At 47.4% G+C, this 21,251-nt stretch overlaps 1 protein-coding gene and 1 pseudogene across 1 annotated transcript; both read right to left on the bottom strand.

The window, feature by feature from the left end:
- Positions 1–4,820: 4,820 nt before the first annotated feature.
- On the bottom strand, positions 4,821–20,382 carry LOC136652336 (ras-related protein Rab-18-B-like). The gene is made up of 8 exons (XM_066629271.1): positions 20,330–20,382; positions 17,523–17,681; positions 17,347–17,402; positions 12,678–12,739; positions 9,969–10,041; positions 7,529–7,644; positions 5,640–5,706; positions 4,821–4,990 (listed from the first exon to the last, which is right to left on the bottom strand). Exons 1-8 carry the CDS (start codon positions 20,380–20,382, stop codon positions 4,821–4,823), a joined length of 756 nt encoding a protein of 251 aa, XP_066485368.1.
- On the bottom strand, positions 7,912–8,031 carry LOC136655160 (5S ribosomal RNA; annotated as a pseudogene).
- Positions 20,383–21,251: the final 869 nt, after the last annotated feature.

Genomic DNA, 21,251 nt, shown 5'->3' with positions numbered 1-21,251 from the left:
CTCCTGGCCTTTGGATGCCACTGGCCAATGGGCATGAAGCTTTTCTTCTTGAACAAGGGACACAGGGTGGACTGGGCTCGAAGAACTGCCATGTTGGATCAAAGGGAGGTTGGTCCATCCAGCTCAGCATTCTGTGCACTGAGAGTTCCCAGAGACAAGAGTGCGTCAGAAATCCACAGAAAAACAGACCTACAGCACAATCATGTGCAAGTCCAATTCAAAGTTTGACTGAATTCAGTGGGACTTGCTCCAGGAGCCATTTCTCCACCTCAATCACCCCCCTCCCAGTCTCTTCCTCCTGTCAGTTTCCAAATGCATATTTGCTAGGGTGGAGAGGGTAAAGGTTAAGCATCCCCTCACCCCCTTATTTCTCCAGTCTAATTTCTACCTCCCCGAAGCGGAAGTTCAAATTTCTCTGGGGCTCACTTTTTCTGCAAACAACACGGGGCCTAGCTACATGTCACATATATGTGCGCACACTGACATGTATCATGTCGTTAGGCCCTCTGTTTGCAGAATGGAAAACTTCCCCTTGGGAGAGAGGAACCTCACATAACCTTTCCCCCTAGGAAACCCATTAGGGAAACAACACTGCTTTCCCTTGCCTTGGTGGAGAAAAGTCTTGCCTTTATCACATCAGCTCAAGCCTATTTTGATGCCTAGAACGCAAGACACCTACGGAAGAGACGAACAGCCCAATCCGATCCCCTGGTGGCAGTGGGGGGTACAGCAGTGCTGAAATGGCCACCACTGTACCCCGTATGGCCAGAGAAGCTGCTGGAGTCACTTCAGGGTTAGGAAACACTTGTGAACATTTGTTCCCTTAACCCATATTGAGCTCTGCTGGCCCCAGTGGGGCCAGAACTGGAGGCCCGTGACAGGCTTGGGAGAAGGCATAGAATTCAGCAGCAGCCTCCACCTCTGTCCTGCCCCCCTGGGCCCAATCCGCTTGCTGGCCCTCCCTCCCCCCAATTCTGCCCCCTCCCCCACTTCCCCCCTCCCCCACTCCAACAATTTTTTGTGCCACGCAGCAGGGATAGTCACTAGCCGGTGGTCATCTGTGGCATCTTCCCAGTGCCAAGGTCCAGTGCCAACTGGTGCTGGCCTCTCCGCTGGCACCGCATCTCCACCTCCTGCAGGAAAGTGCCTTACAGCATTTTTATGACACCCAGCGCTGGCGGTGCGAGTGCACCACTGGAGCTCAGGGGATAGGATCCGGTCCAAAGAGAGCCTGAGGTGAGGATTGGTCTGCTGGCTATTGATGTCACAAAGGCACTGCTTTCCCTAAATCACCCAGCCACAGGAATGGGCATCAGCAGAAATGGATGCAGCAGAAACAGGGCGGATGGAGCAGTAAACAGAGGTGAGACTCTCATGGGGCAAGAGTAGGAGGAAGCAGGGATCAAGGAAAAGAAAGGAAGGTCAAGCCAGATGAGTGTGGAAGATGGGATGGGTACTCATCAAGCTGTAGTACACCTTTCCCAATTGTCTTACATTTCTCTACTGAAGTAACATTACTGGTGTAAAACAAAATCTGGCTCCCTACCTTATGCCAAGGTAGTGGTAACTCTTGTCTGACCTTGGTGGAGATGGTCTGGAGTTTGCAGTGTTTCGCAACAAGCAGAAAAGCCTCTTCTCTTGTTGGGTTTGTTTCTTAGCAAAGAGTGGACAAATGCCTTGATCAGTGAAGGAATTCACTTGATTAGCAGAAGGAATGCTTTCGGAGGTGAATTGGAATGATCCCACGATTTTAAAAAAGTTCCGAGTCCATAAGAAAATACAGCACGTTTATTGGAATTAAGACACATGGAGTTCAATGAGTTGGGCAGCCCAGTTCTAAGCTTCCTGGCACCCAGAAGAACAGCAGCGCCAAAATGGAGACCGTTGTGCCCTGTGGTGCAGGGAAGCCGCTGGAGGTCTCATCAGGGGAAGGGGCAGCTTTAAGCGCGTAAGGGAGTAAGGCGCAGACTCTGTAACGGGCTATTTTGCTGGCACAGACTTGAGAACCTCCATGTCAGGCGTTTTAGCTGCTTTACGGCATGTTTACAACACCCAGCGGTGGCGCTGGAGCTCAGCGCCAGTGCTAAGGGCCTTTAAGATTGGGCCCTTAATCCTCAGTAAGCATGTTTAAGATTGCAACTTGTTTAGGATCTGCATTCACAGGTCTTGGAAAATGGGATTCCTACCCTTTTATCTCATTTATTTATTTTAAAACATTTATACCCCACTTTCCCATTTAAAGTAGAACGTAACAATGGGGACAAATGCAGATATACACAAAACAATCAAATGCACACACACAAAAAATCATAAAATAAACCAACTACAGAGAAAAATGAAAAATAAAGCCGGAGAATAAAAGCGACAGAAGAACTAGCTCTCTATCCTACTTCAAACACCATTTGGAACAAGGAGGGTTTTTTCAGAGTCCTGGAAGATCAGGGAGTGAGGGGGCTGGGCAGGCAAACATTACAGGGACAAGATTTGAGCCTGTCCTGTTAGTCCATAGGGAATACTTCCAATTAGATCCCAGCATGTTCCACCCACTCGTATGCTCTCCCCTTTTGTAATGCTGGTAAACAGATAATATTCTGACCCTTTGCAAACCAGATAGCTGGTTAATAATCTAGAGCAGGGGTGTCCAAAGTTTTTGGTAGGAGGGCCACATCTTCTCTCTGACACTGTTTCGGGGGCCGGGGGAAAAAAGAATTAATTTACATTTAAAATTTGAATAAATTTGCATAAGTTTACATCAATGAATATATTAAAGATGAACTTATATGAATGAATGAAGGTCTTGCAATAGCTCAAGGACTATAAAAGGCCTTGCACAAAGCAAGGCTGGCCTTTCCTTTGCTGCTGCTACTGCATCACAGATGTGAAAAAGCAAGCAGTGGAGGGAGCCCTCATCCCACAGCTCACGCAGGTGGTCAAACAGTCACCCTCACGCTGAGAGCAGTTGCGTCGGGCCAGTGTGGGCTCCCAACAAATCTCTGGAGGGCCAGAGACTCATTGGAAACTGGGGGCTCCCTGAGGGCCACATTGAGAGGATTTGGGCACCTCAGATCTAGAGCAGTGTTTTCAACTTTTGTCCCCCACTGTACCACTTTGCATGGTCCACCTATTGGAAGTATCACTGGAATTAACTGGTGATGATGTTAGGAGGCCAGATGCAGTGCACAGACACTGGTAAGAGGCTCAGGGTAGATGGGAGGGCTTTTTTGAGTGCAAGAAAAGCACAAGCTGGAGCTCTGCCCACTGAGCCAAGTCTCCTATCGCTGCGTGTTGTGCTGCACTGCTGGTCTTGCTGCCAGGCAGTGGGGATCCAGGATTCCTGGTGTACCACCAGAAACCGCCTCAAGTACCACCAATCGAATAAGTACCACTGGTTGAGAAACACTGGTCTCAAATGGCCGACTGAGGTTTGATCAGTGGGAATGATGCTTAGATAGAAGATGGTTGTCTGATGGGAAATCTTGGAGACACCCCTCCAGCGAAGGGGAGGGGACAGAGGGTGTGTGTCTGTCCAGCAGAGAAACAGCAGTTGGCACATCTGAAGACACAGAGGTATAGTAGCATAGTAAGGGCTGGTGGTCCGGCCTGGTTGTCAGCCATAAAGGGGTGCTAACACAAGCAGCCTCTGTCCCTTTTTTTACTCCACTGTAAAATATTTATTTTACACAGTATTTTACTCCCCTCTCACAGTAAAACATACAGGGCTGCCTGTGTTGCTTGCCCTTTTATGCTTCTTTCATGGAATTCCTTCAATGAAGGAAAGACCAACAGGCAAGCAACGCGGACAGCCTTGTATAGTTTACTGTAATGAAGGAAGGACCAACAGGCAAGCGACACAGACAGCCTTGTATAGTTTACTGTAATAAAGGAAGGTCCAACAGGCAAGCGTTGCGGGTAGCTCCTCTCTGAGCAAAATATACATATACAATAGCAGCCCAATCCTGTCTCCCCCATCTGGGGGAATGGGTGATGCCCAGGATGTCAAATGCACTTGGTACATCACTGCAGATCAAAAGAAAGATCTGTTAATTGGCTGACGATGAAGCCAGGTGTTGGCTTCTAGAGTGCCTCTTGTTTGCCTCTACCTATGCTCTGCTTGTCTGTCTGTAAACAAAGCAAATGTCCACGATGGTTCTCTTATCCTTAGAAGAGGCTTCAGCCCAGCACAGCATCCTTCCCCAGGTGGTTGGCCAGCAAATCACTTGTGTCTTTTTTAAGATGCTAGTCTCCTTGGGGACAAAGGACCATCTTCTTATTTCTTTCATATGCAAACCACTTTCCTGTTGTTGAAAAGAGGTATATTCTAAATCAGTGGTTTTCAACCAGCGGCACACTGGTGTGCCACAGGAATTTGGGCAGGGTCATTTATTAGTAGGGTCTTTGGGGGATATAAGCCTCCCACCAGCAGCATGACGTGCTTGTCAATTGTCAAAAAACTGATGGTATGTCCTGAAAATTGTAGCAGCTTCTCAGAATGCCATGAGATTAAAAAGGTTGAAAATTGTAGTTCTAAATAATAAATAGAGGAGGACACCAGAAGTCTCCAATGCACTCTTGTCCAAAAGAAATTAACAGTGCAAGAAGTAAATTCCACTCTGTTCAATGCAGCTTACTCCCAGGAAAGTGTTCACAGTACCGCAGCCTCAATCTGGTAGTGCTGCCCCTTGAACTTCTCACAACTTGGCTATGTGGGAAGCACGTACCAGAGCAGTCCTTTTGATTGAACATGGGAATCACTATGCGACATGCTGGAAGAGGTCTGCCCCTTCGGTGTGCTGACCCTGAGATATTTGAAGATGGCAGATTTAAGCAAGGGAACAGTACGCATTGCAGGAACTTGTGTCTTGAAGTACGTGATTCTCAGCCAGCTCCACTCCTTCCTTTCTGATATCCCAGAGTTCTGAGGTCTGCAGGATCTTTATGACCGCTTCCTCAAAGGCACTTTCCACACCATGCTTCATTTTAGCACTGGCCTCTAGGCAGAAAAAAAACAAGAATTCTCTTCCATTTGCTCAAAACATCATGCCACAAAAGAGTTCAGATTATGTGTGACCTGAGGAGAAGTTAATGCAGTTTGAAAGCTGCTGAAGTCCCGATTCAAGGGAAGGGTCACCCAATGACCTGCTCCACTTTTGTGTTTAAACTAGAACTCTATGTGAATGCTTGTTATCTATGGATAACTAATGTGCCAATTTGATTTCGGGCCCAATTCTAGGTGCTGGTTTTGACCTTTAAAGGCCAAAGTTTGGGCCTTTACAGGTCCAACTGTAAAGAGCCTTTACAGTTTAGGGCCAGGGTATATGAGAGACTGCATGCTTCTATATTACCCATCTCAATCCCACAAGTCCCCAGGTCATTAGAGAAGGCCTTTTTTCCCCAAGTGCCGTCACCTATGGAGGTGGGAGAAGCAGTGGCAAGAAACGGGACCTTCTTAGTAGTGGCACCAACCAAAGAGAACTCCATCCCCTTCAGTTTTTGGGTGCCGGAGCCTCGTGGGTGGTGTGATATTATCATAGAAAAGGGAAGCTTTCGCTGATTACTCTGCTTTCCCCTCCCATCCAACCATTTATTCTCACTCTTTTATCCCTGTCAAACCAGCAGACCCATTTCCAAGAACTTCTCACCAATGAAGAGCATGGAGTGTTTCCGAGCAAACTGCAAACCTTCCCTCTTGTCTACTTCACGATCGCTCTATGGATAGGAGAGGACAGAATTAGAAACGTTTGCAGTCCTTGAAATTCCCAAGAGCAGGAGATGGCCTAGGATTGTTTACTCGACGATGAGCTGCTGTAGCCTAGTGGGTACGGAAACTTGGGTCTTTCCAACGGTGGCTGAGGTAGGTGCTCTGCAACCCAGCTGAAAATGACTCATGACCCACCTAATGGGCCCTGATCCACAGTTTGAGAAATGCTGTGGTAAGGTAAGGGCTATTGTTTCCCTGAACTGAAGAAGGGGTAGAGAGGGAGTGGCTTGCCAGCAGCAAGATTCACACTGGGGGCTACCTGATGAGATTCCTGATATTCATGCTGAGGGGCTCAGCCTCTCTGCCATTTTGCAACCCCAGATCTGTCTTCCATGTTAAAAGAAGTTCTGATTTTTTTCACCAATGTGTTGATACAAAAAAAAAAAAAAATTGCCAAACAGATGCAGCGCAAAGCAAAAGGAGCTAGAAACGCAGGTGAGAGCTGGACGAGCAATGACATGTCCCCTGTGCTCCAGGGCTGTGAGCATGTGTGCTTTTCTATCATTGGGAAGGGAAAGCCCTAGAGCCACAGAAAACTCCAGCAACTGAGCAAGGCTCAGCCCTAAAAAAGGAGGACTATCTGGCTTCCAAAACAGACTGAACAGACTGCCCCTAAAGGCAGAGAAGGAGGAAGATGGAAAGCTCTTGCCCAGGAAGTTGAGGTATGGAAGCAGCTGATGCCTCCAGGCTAAGCGTAGGAGGAAGGCACGTACAGGAGCTGTCAAACAAGCAGGCCCTAGCAGGCAAGAACAAGACTCTTGATTGATGGAGAGGGAATGGAAGCCACAACAGCCAGCCTCCTTTCATTTCAGCACCACATGCACACATACCCCACTGATGCAGCCTGCAGGCCAATTTTACCAGAGCCACCACCGATGTGGGTGGCCCTAAAATAAGGGCAGTAGCTACATCAGGTGTTGCAACTCAATTCATTCCAAGGGCTGTGCTTTGATTCTGAGTGACCCAAGAAGTTCCCGTATTAATTTGTGGGAAAGCAGTTTGGTGACCGTTGTCGCTTGCCGTTTTCCAACCACCTCAGACCCAGGACTTGTCTTCAGGCGAAACAGGCCTTCCGGGACTCAATTTCTCTCTCCGCTCTCACATAGGTACATAGTGGGAACGCAGCTGTTGCTGTGGGGTTGTGTGCCATTTTTACCCTGCAGCTTCCTGACCTCTAAGGACCTCAGATCCACCACAGACAATGCAGTGGGTCAGCAAGCTAAGGAGTTGGAGAACCCCTGAATTAGGGTGCTCAACAGCAGCCGATAAAGAGACTGGAAAAAATAAAGATTAACGGGGGCACCTCTAGGAGGCTGCATTGCAATTAGATACAGGGCACTGTGGTGTACCTGAGGGGGGGCAAGGGGGGCAAGTGCTCCAGGCTCAGGCTTCCACCCCCCCGCGGGGCCCCCCCGCGGCAATCAGTTGGCTGGTGTGCCAATCTGAGGGCCTCCCTCTGACAGCCTTTTACCCAGAGGTGATCTGAGGGCCGGGGAACCAGTGTGCTGCTTCCCCATACCTGCAAAGGCGTAAAGACCTTGCAGGGCGGAAGAACATCACTTTCAGTTTCGTGGAGGAAGCTAGAAGTGTTTTTTTATGCCCTTGGAAGGCATTCTGAAGGCTGGGGAAGCCTCGGGCCAGGATTGTCACTAGCAGGGCAGGGGACAACCAACACAATTTTCTTTCACATTAGGAACAGAGGAATTCTACTCTCCCAGCCCACTCAATAGTCTTAGACCACCCCAAATGGGCACTTGGCTTCCAACCAACCTTATCGATTTTGTTGCCCACCAACATTTTCACAGTTTTTTTCCTCGTATAGATCTCCAGTTCCCTCAGCCAGTTCTCCAGGCCCAGAAAAGTCTCTCTTCTGGTGACATCGTAAACTGTACAGGAGACACAAAGCATGATTGGTACATAAGAGTATTTCAGCAGGATTGGGAGAGAGCAGGTATTGTTTATTTAGTTTACTGGCATTCTGAGTCTGGAGATCCAGCTTAAGGAACCCTGTGTCAGGGGTGAAGTATTGGGGTGCATTTGCTGAAGTGATTGATGTGTTACCTTGCACATGTGTACGCTGCTCTCAGGTCACCTGCTCAACATTGTTCAGTGCTTATGGTTGGCAACCTTCAGTCTTGAAAGACTATGGTATAAGCCCACAGCACCTGGTATTCTCAGGCGGTCTCCCATCCAAGTACTAACCAGGCATGACCCTGCTTAGCTTCGGAGATCAGATGAGACTGGGCATGTGCAGGGTAACAGTTGCTATAAACATTAAACATTAACATGACTAGCCTTCATTCACAAAGCCTTCATTGAAATGCCTTGCTTTTGCCTCTCCTGCACCTCCATGGCTGTCCAACTTGTCCCCCATTACTCCACTGAGAGCCCCCAACCTCTCTCTCCATCCCTCTCTGTTACAATCTGGAATCTTCTCAAACCTTCCCAATCATCAGGACTAGAAATGTGTTCTGTATTTAGCTGAACTCAGACCTGAGGAACAGCAGTGCTTCTCAAAGTGTGCGTTGTGACAGCTTAGGGCAGTGGTTCCCAACCTGGGGTACATGTAGCCCCAGGGGTACTTGCCAGGACCTTTAGGGGTACTTGAAAAAGAATGGAATAATAGTGGAAAACGGCAGGTCTGTATTAGAATGCCTTGCGGGGCTGGCAAGGCAGGAAGGAAGGTAGATAGCGGGTTGCAAAAGCCCCGCCAATTGCTAGTTTTTGGTCATCAGTTTGTGTATTATGGATCAGTAATTGAAAACATATACATTTGCAATTACAGCAACCTTATTCATTGCAAACATTTTGCTAATATGAAGGGTACAATTTATGGGAATGGGCTGTCAAGAGGTAAAGTGAAAATAGGTGGGAACCATGTTAGATTCACAGGGGTGCCATGGGATATCCCTGGTGGCCCCTCCCACATATTCCCCCTGGTGCTGCCCTCTTGGATCTCATGAAATCTCATGAGATTTGGGCACTCCCATCTTGGGTCTCATGAGATTTTGCAAGATCCAATATGACGGCACTGGGTTGAGCTGGGGAGAAGAGGCTGTGGGGGCGCCGTGACCCAGGTAAGTTCGGGAACCACTGATGTAGTCCCTGGTCTGCTCATGTAGTCTGCTATGCTGGGTTATGTACCATCAGAACCAGTTTTTACTTCCCAAAGTGCAACAGGAAAAATGGGAGGGGGGGTATCTTTGAAAGCCTTTTGCACTGTGAAACAGACTAATTTTGAAATTCTTTCAGAAGCAGGGCATCACCCAAAGCCTTCCAGGACTTTCCTCCAGGATGTGATTCATTGGGCAGAGCTGACTCCTCTTTCTTTGGAGGGGGCATGATAGATTTTTCTTTCCCAGACATCGAAAGCACAATATTTTGCACCTGAGAAAATGTAGTTCCTCTGCATCTGCAGAGTAAGAACATAAGAACAGCCCCACTGGATCAGGCCATAGACCCATCTAGTCCAGCTTCCTGTATCTCACAGCGGCCCACCAAATGCCCCAGGGAGCACACCAGATAACAAGAGACCTCATCCTGGTGCCCTCCCTTGCATCTGGCCTTCTGACATAGCCCATTTCTAAAACCAGGAGCTTGCACATACACATCATGGCTTGTAACCCGTAATGGATTTTTCCTCCAGAAACTTGTCCAATCCCCTTTTAAAGGCGCCCCATACCTCCAACTTAAAGTAATTGTAATGGCTGCACGGAGGGGGGGCTGTTGCAAATGTCACTGGCACCTATTGGCTGTCATTAGTGTCAAGCAATACAACTCTATAAACCTTGTGGGACTGAATCTCTTTAAAAACTTATTGTATTTTTTAAAAAGGGAATGCTGCAGCGCGGTCAGAATACGGCTGGAGGCTCCGTTTGATTGAGTAAGGAGAAGACCCGGCTGCCTGAGAGTTTATTAGTTTTATGCTTCAGCCAGTGGCAAATGGAAAGGTTGGAGGAGCCGAGCTGAAGGGCCTTCAGCATTCACGGGGAAAACGTGTTCAAGAAGTCTACAGCCTCCGCCAGGAGAACAAGTGCGACCAACCATCAATTGAGCGGCGTGGGAACAAAGCAGAGTTAATGGCTGTTCTCTCTCACACAGCCAGTGCCTGCCACCCTGAGAGGAAAGGACGTACTTCCATTGATCTCAGCCTCCATGTGATTGACTTCAGGGCTGTGTTAATTACGGTCCTGCGATGTCAGCCACTTACCTAAAATCACACCTTGGGCACCCCGATAATAACTAGGAGTTAGAGTTCGAAATCGTTCCTGCCCTGCTGTGTCCTATAAAAAAGGGGGGAGGGGAAGAGAGAAAGGGTATGTAGAACAAAAAGGTCCTTTAAAACTCTGTTGACATAAACATGAAATGGAGTTAATGTCTGCCAAGACTCGTTTCCCCTCTGGATGGGTGTCCTGGCCCACGAGAGGTTCCTGAGCTCAAAGTTTGGGGCTCTTGCATTAAAAGGGGCAAGCAGAACTAGATCCAGTGGGTACGAACGGTGAAAGAGGAGATTCCAGCTGGACATCAGGAAGAAATTCCTGACTGTCAGGGCCGTTTAGCAGTGGAACAGATTGCCACGGGAGGTGGCAGATTCTCTCTCACTGAAAATTTTCAAGCAGAGGCTCCACGGGGGACCTGCTGGAGAGGCTCTCTCGGAAGAATTCCTGCTATGGGTAGGGGGTTGGACTAGATGACCTTGTAAGTCCCTTCCAGTTCTATGACTGGAAAGCACACGATGCAGCAGCTTTGCTTACGCTCAGCAGGCCTACGTCTGGTAAATGGGTCGATGGGAAGAGGAGCAAACAATACACATGCTGCCTTGAGCTTCATCATGGGAGAAAGGCATGGGATAGTAACTCAAAGTGAGGCAAGGAGAGTCATGAGGATGGCTCAGGGCTAATCCAGATGAGGAGAGGGCCTGTAGAGCAGTAGGACACCCCACTTGCAGTCAGTGGTTTCACTAGAATTTGTGTTACCCGGTGTGGGAGGCCAGTGCATCACCCCTGAGATGGACCTCCTCCCATGCAGTGGGCAGGGGCAGTGCCCTGGGCAGTGGGCATGGGGATGCACCATTGCCCAACCCACTGGTCTTTTGGCTATAACTTTTGATAGCATAGAGATAGTTCAACACTGTTTCATTGCACTGTGGATGAAATCATGTATTCAATGATGATATTATTCAAAAGTACCAAGTTTTTAAAAATTTTGGTCATTTTGCCCCCCCCCCCCGTGCACATCACCCAGTGTGGGCCTCACCCCCTGCACCACCCCAGTGACACCGCTGCATGCAGGAGGCCCCCAGGTTCCATCACTGGCAGCACATTGAGGTAGGGCTAGAAAAAGACTTCTGCCTGAAGCGCTGGAGAGCAACTTCACCTGACTGGCACAATGTTGGTGCGGCATCTGTGCAGCATTGCTGCTGTGTCCGTAAGCCACTGCTGTTATGTTCAAGGAGCCAATCACGACATTTACCCAGCCTCACTGCCAGCGAGACTGTGCCACCGGGGTGTATGGAGCAGGGGACGGGGGTAGATGCTTTGGATTCTCCTCCAAGGGAGTGAAGAGTGCTGGTGTGCCGGTATGTAAGCTATGATAGTATGCTGATTTTTCTGGCACTGCGCCAGATTGTACAAGAAGATACCCTGGCATATGCAGTGGCCTTTAGAGAACTGAAAAGCCATGTACATACAATGCTAGGGGACAAAGTGACTCCACAAAATGTAGTATAGGGCACAAACCTAACCAGGTGTACTCAGAAGTAAATCGTATTTTGTTCAATGGGGCTTACTCTCAGGAAAGTGAGATTAGGATTGCAGCCTTAGTCACTCAACGTCTACAGATGCTTAGAGTGGAACCTGTAAGCTTCATTTCTAGTGAGAAAATAACACAGAGGGAGATACAATATTTTCAAAATAATATTCTCATTTTTCTTTACATCACCCCAGATCAGGGGTGCCCAAACCCCGGCCCTGGGGCCACTTGCAGCCCTTGAGCTCTCTCAATGCGGTTCTCAGGGAGCCCACAGTCTCCAAAGAGCCTCTGGCCCTCCGGAGATTTATTGGAGCCCACACTGGCCTGACACAACTGCTCTCAGCATGAGTGTGACTGATCTCTCACATGAGCTGTGGGATGAGGGCTCTTTCCACTGCTTGCTGTTTCACATCTGTGATGCAGTAGCAGCAGCAAAGGAAAGGCCAGCCTTGCTTTGTACAAGGCCTTTTATAGGCCTTGAGCTATTGCAAGACTCATTCATTCATTCATATAAATTCATCTTTAATATATTCATTTATGTTAACTTATGTAAATTTATTCAAATTTTAAATGTGAATTCATTCTTTTTTCCCCCGGCCCCCGACACACTGTCGTGTGTGTGATGTGATGATGTGGCCCTCCTACCAAAAACTTTGGGCACCCCTGCCCCAGATGATGGTTCTAGATGGCAGTAGTTACCCTCAGGGCTGCAAAACCCTTTATAAACCCTTTTTGTCTTTGCAGCCCAGCAAAACTGGTTTTTCCATCATAGTTACTTGCAAAACTCATGTTGAAAAACATTTTCTGGGATCCTGTTTATCCGGACAGCACCTTTCAATTTTTCAAGAAGCCTTTAACCTCACACCTCTGTAGATGGCCAAACCTGGCGGCATCTGTCAACAAAGCATCTCTACATGAACACTTTTCTTCTCCGTTTACAGAAAGATCTCTGCATAATAAAGTCTTTGAAAGTTGCCTTTAAGATACCGCTTGTAACCAGCCAGCTCAGCACAATACAAACAAAGATTTAACTAAGTAGTGGGAAAGGATTCTGCTTAATACTTTAGATCCCATATGTTTTTTTTGGCAGGGCTTTGGTGCTAAAAAGTTTGGCGCTGACTGGGATCACCAGTGAAGTTTGTGGCAGGAAATAAAAGATGTGGCTTACCCATATTGCTAGCTGCAGGGGGAGGTCCCCGACCACCATCCTCTTCACTTTAAAATCTACACCTGGCAAGAGAAACACAATGGAATGAGCTGTGCTTAAGCCTAATAGCTTCCTAGTGCACCTGAACCTACAGAGGCATAAAAATCCAACAGGTGAAGCGTTCCCCATCAAAGCATCACCAAGCTGGCTCCTGCTGTTGTAATCACTTCTCTGGGTACAGGGTACTTCAAACTAATTGGGAAAATGGTTCCTGTCCCAAAGGGGTTCACAGTCGAAAAAGAGACACAAGGGAGACAATGGAGGAAATGAAGGAAACTGCAGACAGGGGAAAACAAAGGAAGCGCGAGCGATTTGATGCAAATGCATTTATGCCGTAAAGTGTGTTGCGACAGTATAGGAGTTGGTGGCGCCAGCAAGAAGGCCTGTACTGCCCTGCCGGCAGCAGTTCAGGACTCGGCATGCACCAGAGCAGATAAGCTCCAAGTTGAGTGGTGGAAGGGTGGGGGTGGGCAGATCGGGTCCCAGGAGGGGTCGGGACTGGCAGTGCTGGTGCGTGCTGTATCTATTCCACCTTCCTGAGCCAGATCCATTGACAGATCCATTTGGATTTGCGCCAGCGATTTAGCATGTGTAGGTTAGAGTTAGACCCATTGCCGCAGCTGCGGCTTTCCCCAGAACAAGGGAACAAATGTCCCCTGCAAGCCATGCTGGCCCTTTTGCTTTGGTGTGGGGGGATTTCAATAGGATTGGATTGCCCAGTTTAGCTATAAACTGGAGGAGGCAGGAGGTCTGGTCTAGAGGGTAGAGCCTCCGTCTGCCTGAAGATAACATCCACAAGGTCGCCAGTTTGAGGCCACCGGCACCGTGCGACCTTGAAGCAGCTGACAAGCTGAAGCGGAGCTATTCCATCTGCTCTGAGCGTGGGAGGATGGAGGCCAGAATGTGCGACCAGATCAGAGAGAAACACCTGAATTGTTGTGGCTCTTGAAAGATAGAACCTTCTTTCAATTGTAAAAATCCCTACAGGGATTTAAATAAGCCTGCCTATGTAAACCGCCTTGAATAAAGTCTTGAATAAAGACCAAGAAAGGTGGTATATAAATACCTGTATTATTATTATTATTATTACTATAGTGTCACACCATCCTTGCCAGAACCAATGGAGGGATCCTTGATGCCATGCCTCTCTCTCTACTGCAGATCTCTGAATTTGTGAACAAGAATTCTTGCTTGTTATATTTAGGAGTTACTTCAAGGCAAGAGAGATCAAGCAGAAAGTAAAAGAAAAGGATGAGCAGCCGTAACAGGCCATAGATCGTATCTATTTATGTAAAATATTAAATCCTCCTTTTCCAGAGTCCAGGGCAGGAGACAGCCAACAAATACATCAAATACAATTTGAACTAAAACAAACACAATAAAACATATTAAAGTCACCAAATTCAATTGCACAGCAGCAGAGGAGCAGTCCAGCTACTGGTCATTCCGAGTGTAATGTTTTCACTGGTCACCCAAACTAAGAAATTATGGACACCAAGCTAAATGTGTCCGGAGAAGCTATTCCACTGTTTGGGATCCAACACTGAGAAGGCTCTGTCCCTGGTAGCCACAGGGTTGACCTGAGAAGAATGCCCATTGCAAGGCCTCAGATGATGACTCCATTGAACAAGCCCACACGTGTGGATGTTTACAGCTGATGCCCATCCTAAATGAACAGAGTAAGTGTTAAAGCTGACATGACTTCAATCACATATTTAAAGTCCATAGCATCAACTATTACCCTGCAGATGTCTGATCTTGGAAGCTAAGCAGGGTCAGGCCTGGTTAGTACTTGGATGGGAGACCGCCTGGGAATACCGGGTGCTGTAGGCTTATACCATAGTCTTTCGAGACTGAAGGTTGCCAACCATTTAAAGTCCATGTTTGGGACTGGCTGTCTCTCTGTCTTTACAAAGGGAAATGAAAAAACAAAAAACAAGTCAAGGGGCCATCAGTGAGAATTATGGGAAATTTCATCCTTTCCCCCATGCTGCTTATGGGCTGAAAATTGCCCCAGAGCTGCCATTTAGCCCTAGTTTTGTTTTTTTAATATTACAATCCGCCATTTATAAGCTTGCGATGGATATAGTCGAAAGGCTGTAGGTGGAGTTTCCTTGGAGTGAGTCTGCCTGGACATGCAACTCAAGCCTCAATTGTATGTTTGGTGATGATATTATCATGCCCTTGCAGAGCTTCCAGGTTGCCAGGCTCCTGGAAGTGGCTGTGCGGAGCTTGGCTTGGGAGGTGAAGCCTTCCACCCAATTTGACATGTGCTGGATAGGACAGAGCTGCCTGCCCAGGTTCACAGAGCAAACACAGGCTCTGCCATTCCCTGTCTGTCATGCGGCAAATTGGATGAGAAGCTTCAACACCCAAGCTGAGCTCTGTGCGGGTCAGATGATCTTTGACGGCAGGTTGGATCTGGCCAGTGGACGGAAGGTGGTTGACTCCTGATTTAGGGACACCGGCGAAGAAACATGTGAATGGAGAGGTACTCTGAGGAAGCAATATTGCAAAGGATGCCTGGGCAGCAAAATGTCTCAAGACTTCGTAGTGCTAGGGCTAAACCTTCAAAGTGAGGAAGCAGTAGCAAACCACCAAGCACTTCTGAATATGTCCTCACTACTGAGAAATCTACAGTAAGTCAGTTTAGTTGAATGAGTGAGCAGGACAGTCCTGTTAGTGTGGCTACCATGAAGGCCTGAGGGCCAAGAACACTGTTTCAACTAACGTTTAGCCTTTACGTACAAAAATCCTTCACATGAGAGCCAGCAAGGTGCAGTGGATTGAGTGTTAAACTACAAATGAGACCTGGGTTCCAATCCTCACTTGCCCATGTGATGTTGGGCCAGTCAGTGTCTCCCAGCCAAAAAGATCTCATGGGTCTGTGTCAGTGGTTTTCAAACTTTTTCATCTTGTGGCACACTGACAAGGCACTAAAACTGTCAAGGCACACCACCAGTTTTTTGACAAGGCACACCGCACTAACAGCAGTGGCTCGCATCCCCCTGTGGCCCCACTAACAAATGATCTTCCCCCAAACTTCTGCGGCACACCTGCAGACCATCTGCAGCACACCAGGTTGTCACAGCGCAGTGGTAGAAAATGGCTGGTCTGTGGGGAGGAGAGAGGAAAGAATAATGTGCATCGCACTGATCTCCTTAATACAATGCAAATAAATAAATCTTTAAAATTGCTCGGTAAGGGGACCCTATTCCCATAGCGCAGATAGAGGGCAGAGACTGAGCAAGGGGAGGTATGCTTAAGGCCTGCTACTGAGATTGTTTCTAATGTGAAGCCTGACTTCCCAGTTCACACTCTGTGCCAATCTTCCAGCTCCCAGAAAAAAAGAAAAAAAATCTAAAAAATTAAGCAGTGCTTTTGTGTAATGCTTCTAGGGAAAAAAGGAAGAAAAGAAAGATTGAGGTTGGACACAGGGGACCATCTTGCATCTTTACGAAAACCTCATCTTGAACAGAGGAAAACAAAAATAGAAGCTAGTTAAATGCAGGCTGATTAGGGACAGAAATTGAAACCACTTCACATTAGCGATATTAACATTTCCAACACAAACAATGAAAAGAGCCCCACTTAAGGAGAATTGTGGGTCTTGGTGGGAGAATGAAGGTCATCAGCAAATATACTAATAGGGATGAAACTGCCAGGCAAACAAGGGTATGTATACAGATGTACATAATTTGAGCAGTGTGCCTGTTAGAGGCACACTCACCATCCTCTCCTCATCCTTGAGTTAGGAAGAAAACCATTATTTTGGTTTTCAGCCAAAGCCAGATTTCCACAGTGTTGATTGGCTGATGACCCTATTTCCCCTTCCTCCTTAGAGCAGAGCTGTGCGTGGGGCTGATTGGTTGGCTTTTGCATCAGTCATAAAGCCACTCTCCCTTGTTTCTCGGAGCCATTTTTTAAAAGTGTTTTTTTTAAAGTATAAAAACAAACACAGTCATAAAGCACCAAAGAAACACTGACACAGACATACATTAAAAAAAGCATGATTGGGGGAAAAGAAATCACCCTGAAGTAGTTGTTCCACCTGAAGAACTGGTGCCGGGAAGCTGCAGGTGTGCAGGCAACAAGCTCAGCCTGCAGCAGAAAAACCGGCCCCAGCTCCTGTCTGAAGCTATGTCTGCACACAGTCTAAATAGCCATGACACACCGAAGGTTGTGAGATCATCGTTGATGCTAAATGGGAGTGGATCAGACTGGAGCTTAGGTGGGAGACCACGCATAAGGTCCCAGGTAAACTGTCCTGAGCTTCCAAATAAATTCAGAATAGACATGCCAAAGGTACATCAAGCAAAGTTTAAAAACAAAACAAATTAGTACAAATCAGGAGCCACAAAAGAATAAATCTCCCAAACAAGCAGTCACGTTCTTGGCAGAGAAAAGTTCTTTCTCCACTTAGTATTGAAGGAAAGTAGTTGTAGGCATACTCAGAGATATGCCATCTCACAATCCCAACAAGCAGGATTTAGAAACAGTATCTGGTGATAAACAACTTTCATAATCCTCAGCGCACATGATACCCTGGGGGCAGCAGTGTGAGTTAGGCACCATTGAGAGGCCTGCACGGGTGACCAGGGGAGTTCAAAGGGCAAGAGATAGTGCTCACCAATTGTTGGGTTGACGTAGGGTTCAAACTGATCTTCGGTAAATCTCAGCAAAAGGCTGTGGGAAGAGACGAAGGAGAAAAGAGGTGAGCTGTATGGGAACACCTGGGAAGTCTCTCTGCCTGGAACAACACCTCCAGCCCTCTTCCTGCTCCATGGCCTTCTGCCCAACACACACCTGGATTTCCCCACTGCGCTGTCTCCAACCAAGAGGAGCTTCAGTGTGGGCAATGACACCCTGTTTTCCAGTGCCATGGTGAACTCTGTTACTAAATGCACAGTAGACCTTGTCCGAAGGAAAGCAAGGGCTCCGCCCCCAACATGACAGCCAAAAATCCTGGAAGGAGAGGGGAGGAGTCAAAATATGGGTCACCATCTCCTCCTCCTCCTCCTCCAGCAAGGATCAAATTATGGTCTGGTGAGGCACAGAGCTGCAGCGTGGGAAAATGTACAAAGCAAGCTGGAGGGTGCAGGGAGAAAGAGACAGGACTTTTCCTCTAGTTAGTATATACTTAGTAAACAGTTAATCATTTCTCTAGCATGTGCTCTCTGATTTGGGAATCATGCCTCCCAATCTGAAAGCAGGTTTTGGCTAATCAGTATTAGGGAAAGACACTCTATACATGCCCAGAAGCATCCAGTCCTCTAAAATCAGAATAGGCTTCAAATTTGTCTCACTCCAAGTTTGGCTCGCAAACCGGGGGAACCCCACACAACAGTTGGCAATGCTTCTTGTGAGTTAAGACACATATTATATCAGTCCCCAAACCTATTTGAAATATCACCTGAAAGGTGCCTGGATGAAGCCAGTGGTAAGGGAGGGCGGTCTCTCAGCACATACCAGTAAATAGCAAAGAGAGTCAAGGATGCAGAGACCTTCACGCATGACATGTGCAAGTGGATCTTATCTTGCAGATATTTACTTGGAGAGATTCAATGAGTTCAATGGGATTGCCAGGGTTCCCCGACTTACCAGGGAGCAGAGCCACCCAGAAGCCAGTGCCCAGGGTGGGCAGTAGCAGCTGGAGAAGGGAGCCTGCCTTAGTACCTGTGGCTTGCAGGGTGAACTTTTAGTTGAAAAGCGGTATATAAATACTGTTACTACTACTACTACTACTAATAATAATAATAAATGGAGCCATGGGGTGGTCACAGGTAAATCCTCACACTTGCCAGGAGGGCAGCAACAAGGCCAGAGGGGACTGGCCTGCAGTCTCCTCAGAGTAAGCTACAGCAAGCCTTGACCAGGCACTCAGTGGCAAACCTGGCCTGTTCCTGAGCCCAGCACTGGGGCCATGGGGGACCAAGCCAGTCCCCGACTGGCTGAGCAGGCCTCTGGCAGATGGTATGAAGCTTCAGGGCTTACTATTGCCCCCTTGCCTACCAGTCTGTGAAGACAACACCACCCACAAGCCCAGTTCACTTCAGGGGTGAGCAGCAGTCCCTGCAGCCTGGCTGGCAGGCAGAGTAGGAAGGAGAGGCACAGGTGAGAAGAGGGAGAAAGGCTCAGGTGGTCAGCATTACACAGGGAGGAAGGGGTGGAGCCTAAGGGGGGCTGGTCTCCAGCATAAAGCCCAACCCAGCCAGAGATGAAGGTAGAACGGTTTAGGTTACTGGCTGGAGCAGATGCAGGCTAGCCTATGAGCCAAAGCAGCCTGGGTGAGTTCCAGGTGGAGGGGAGAAGGATCTTGGTGATACACAGCCCAATCCTATCCACACTTTCCTGGGAGTAAGCCCCCTTGACTCTAATGGGACTTACTTCTGAGTAGACATGCATAGGATTGGGCTGACAATCTCCTTCCCTCACAACCCTACTGAGGCCACTTGTGCCAGGCTGATATTGCTGAAGCCAGATTCTGAGGTGCCTTGTAGCTGTCTCCTGTGACCAAAGGGGTTCCCTGTGTCCCAGGCCTGACAGGGATTTACTCCCAAGAGTGCCAAGTTTAGGTCAGTATCCAAGATGAATTTCTAGAAAGTATACTGCAGCGAGTCATGGACTCTTCACTCACAACAGGAGAGGAAACTGAATGCTTTCCACATGCGCTGCCTCCGATGCATTCTCGGCATCACCTGGCAGGACAAAGTTCCAAACAACACAGTCCTGGAACGTGCTGGAATCCCTAGCATGTATGCACTGCTGAAACAGAGACGCCTGCGTTGGCTCGGTCATGTTGTGAGAATGGATGATGGGCGGATCCCAAAGGATCTCCTCTATGGAGAACTCGTGCAAGGAAAGCGCCCTACAGGTAGACCACAGCTGCGATACAAGGACATCTGCAAGAGGGATCTGAAGGCCTTAGGAGTGGACCTCAACAAGTGGGAAACCCTGGCCTCTGAGCGGCCCGCTTGGAGGCAGGCTGTGCAGCATGGCCTTTCCCAGTTTGAAGAGACACTTGGCCAACAGTCTGAGGCAAAGAGGCAAAGAAGGAAGGCCCATAGCCAGGGAGACAGATCAGGGACAGACTGCACTTGCTCCCGTTGTGGAAGGGATTGTCACTCCCGAATTGGCCTTTTCAGCCACACTAGACGCTGTGCCAGAACCACCTTTCAGAGCGCGATACCATAGTCTTTCGAGACTGAAGGTTGCCAACTGTACCAAGGAAATCCGACGGCTTCCACCTAAAATAATGCCAGTTATTCATTTATTCATTCATTCATTCTCCTTTGTAATTTTATACTGCTGTTTCTCCAAGGAGCTCAGGGTGGTATACATAGTTCCTCCCATCCTCCACACAGCACCACAACCCTGTGAGGTAGGTGAGGCTGAGAAGAGATAGTGACAGGCCCAAGGTCACCCAGGAAACTTCATGGCTGGAGCAGGAATTTGAACCTGCCTCTTCCAGGTCTAAGTCCAACTCCAGAAACATGTACTAGTGTGACAGGTATGCATGCTGGACAGAGATCAGAAGGATACTTCACCTTTCTGACTATGACACCATCCTGGCATATACATAATCAGCATAAACATGGCTCCTTCCTTCCAACCTCTGTCCTGCATTCACATGCACCGTAACAAATAGGTGGTTCAGGAGGGGCATGGCTCGAATACAATGCTTGTGCTTCGAGAGCTGTGGGGAAGATTCTTAGCAGCACAGCTTGACTCTGAATTCGGGAGCAGATGGAGGCCCAGGGCCCAGCGACCAGAGTGACCAGGCGTCCTCTTTTTCCAGGACATGTCCTGTTTTTTAACCTCATGTCATGGAAAAGAACTTAAATGTCCTCCTTTACCATGTGAGCAGGCAGTGCAGAGCCTTCTTGTAACCCATTTTTGCCCAGCCAAATGTATACATTTGGTCCCTGTTGCATATATGTAACACTGGGCAGAAATGGCTTTTAATAAATTATATATAATATAGTTTTGTTTAATAATAAGTAATATAGTGTTTAAATCAACCACATGAAATCCATTTACTATTATTATTATTAGTATTATTAGTACTAGTATTGTTAGTATTATTATCAGTTTTTATATACTGCTTTTCAACACAAAATTCACAAAGCAGTTTACAGAGAAAATCCAATAAGGAATGGCTCCCTGCCCCAAAAGGGCTCAAAATCTAAAAAAAAATGCAAAAGAACACTAGGAGACAGCCACTAAAAAGACACTACTGGGGTGAGGAGGGCCAGTTACATAGAGATATATATATGTGTGTGTGTGATAGATATAGATAGTGTGTGTGAGAGATAGATAGGCTCATATATGAATTCATAAATATAAATATTATCTATCTATCTATCTATCTATCTATCTAATAGATAGATATCTAATAGATAGATTGATTCATATATGAATATCTAGATAGATAGATATGAATATCTAGATAGATAGATTCATATATGAATATCTAAGATAGACTCATATGAATTCATTTATATAAATATTATGTATGTATGTATGTATGTATGT

Source organism: Tiliqua scincoides, chromosome 5 (assembly GCF_035046505.1).
Source record: "Tiliqua scincoides isolate rTilSci1 chromosome 5, rTilSci1.hap2, whole genome shotgun sequence".
NCBI lineage: Eukaryota > Metazoa > Chordata > Lepidosauria > Squamata > Scincidae > Tiliqua > Tiliqua scincoides.
This window is presented reverse-complemented; position numbering and strand designations above follow the sequence as displayed.

Coding starts and splice junctions, on each gene's coding strand:
- LOC136652336 (XM_066629271.1), bottom strand. CDS start 20,382: ATGCCCCTCCTGAACCACCTATTTGTTACGGTGCATGTGAATGCAGGA. Junction 10,042..12,677: donor CCCTGCAGCTAGCAATATGG/GTAAGCCACATC, acceptor CCTTTTTTATAG/GACACAGCAGGGCAGGAACG. Junction 4,991..5,639: donor ACACTCCATGCTCTTCATTG/GTGAGAAGTTCT, acceptor TTTTCTGCCTAG/AGGCCAGTGCTAAAATGAAG.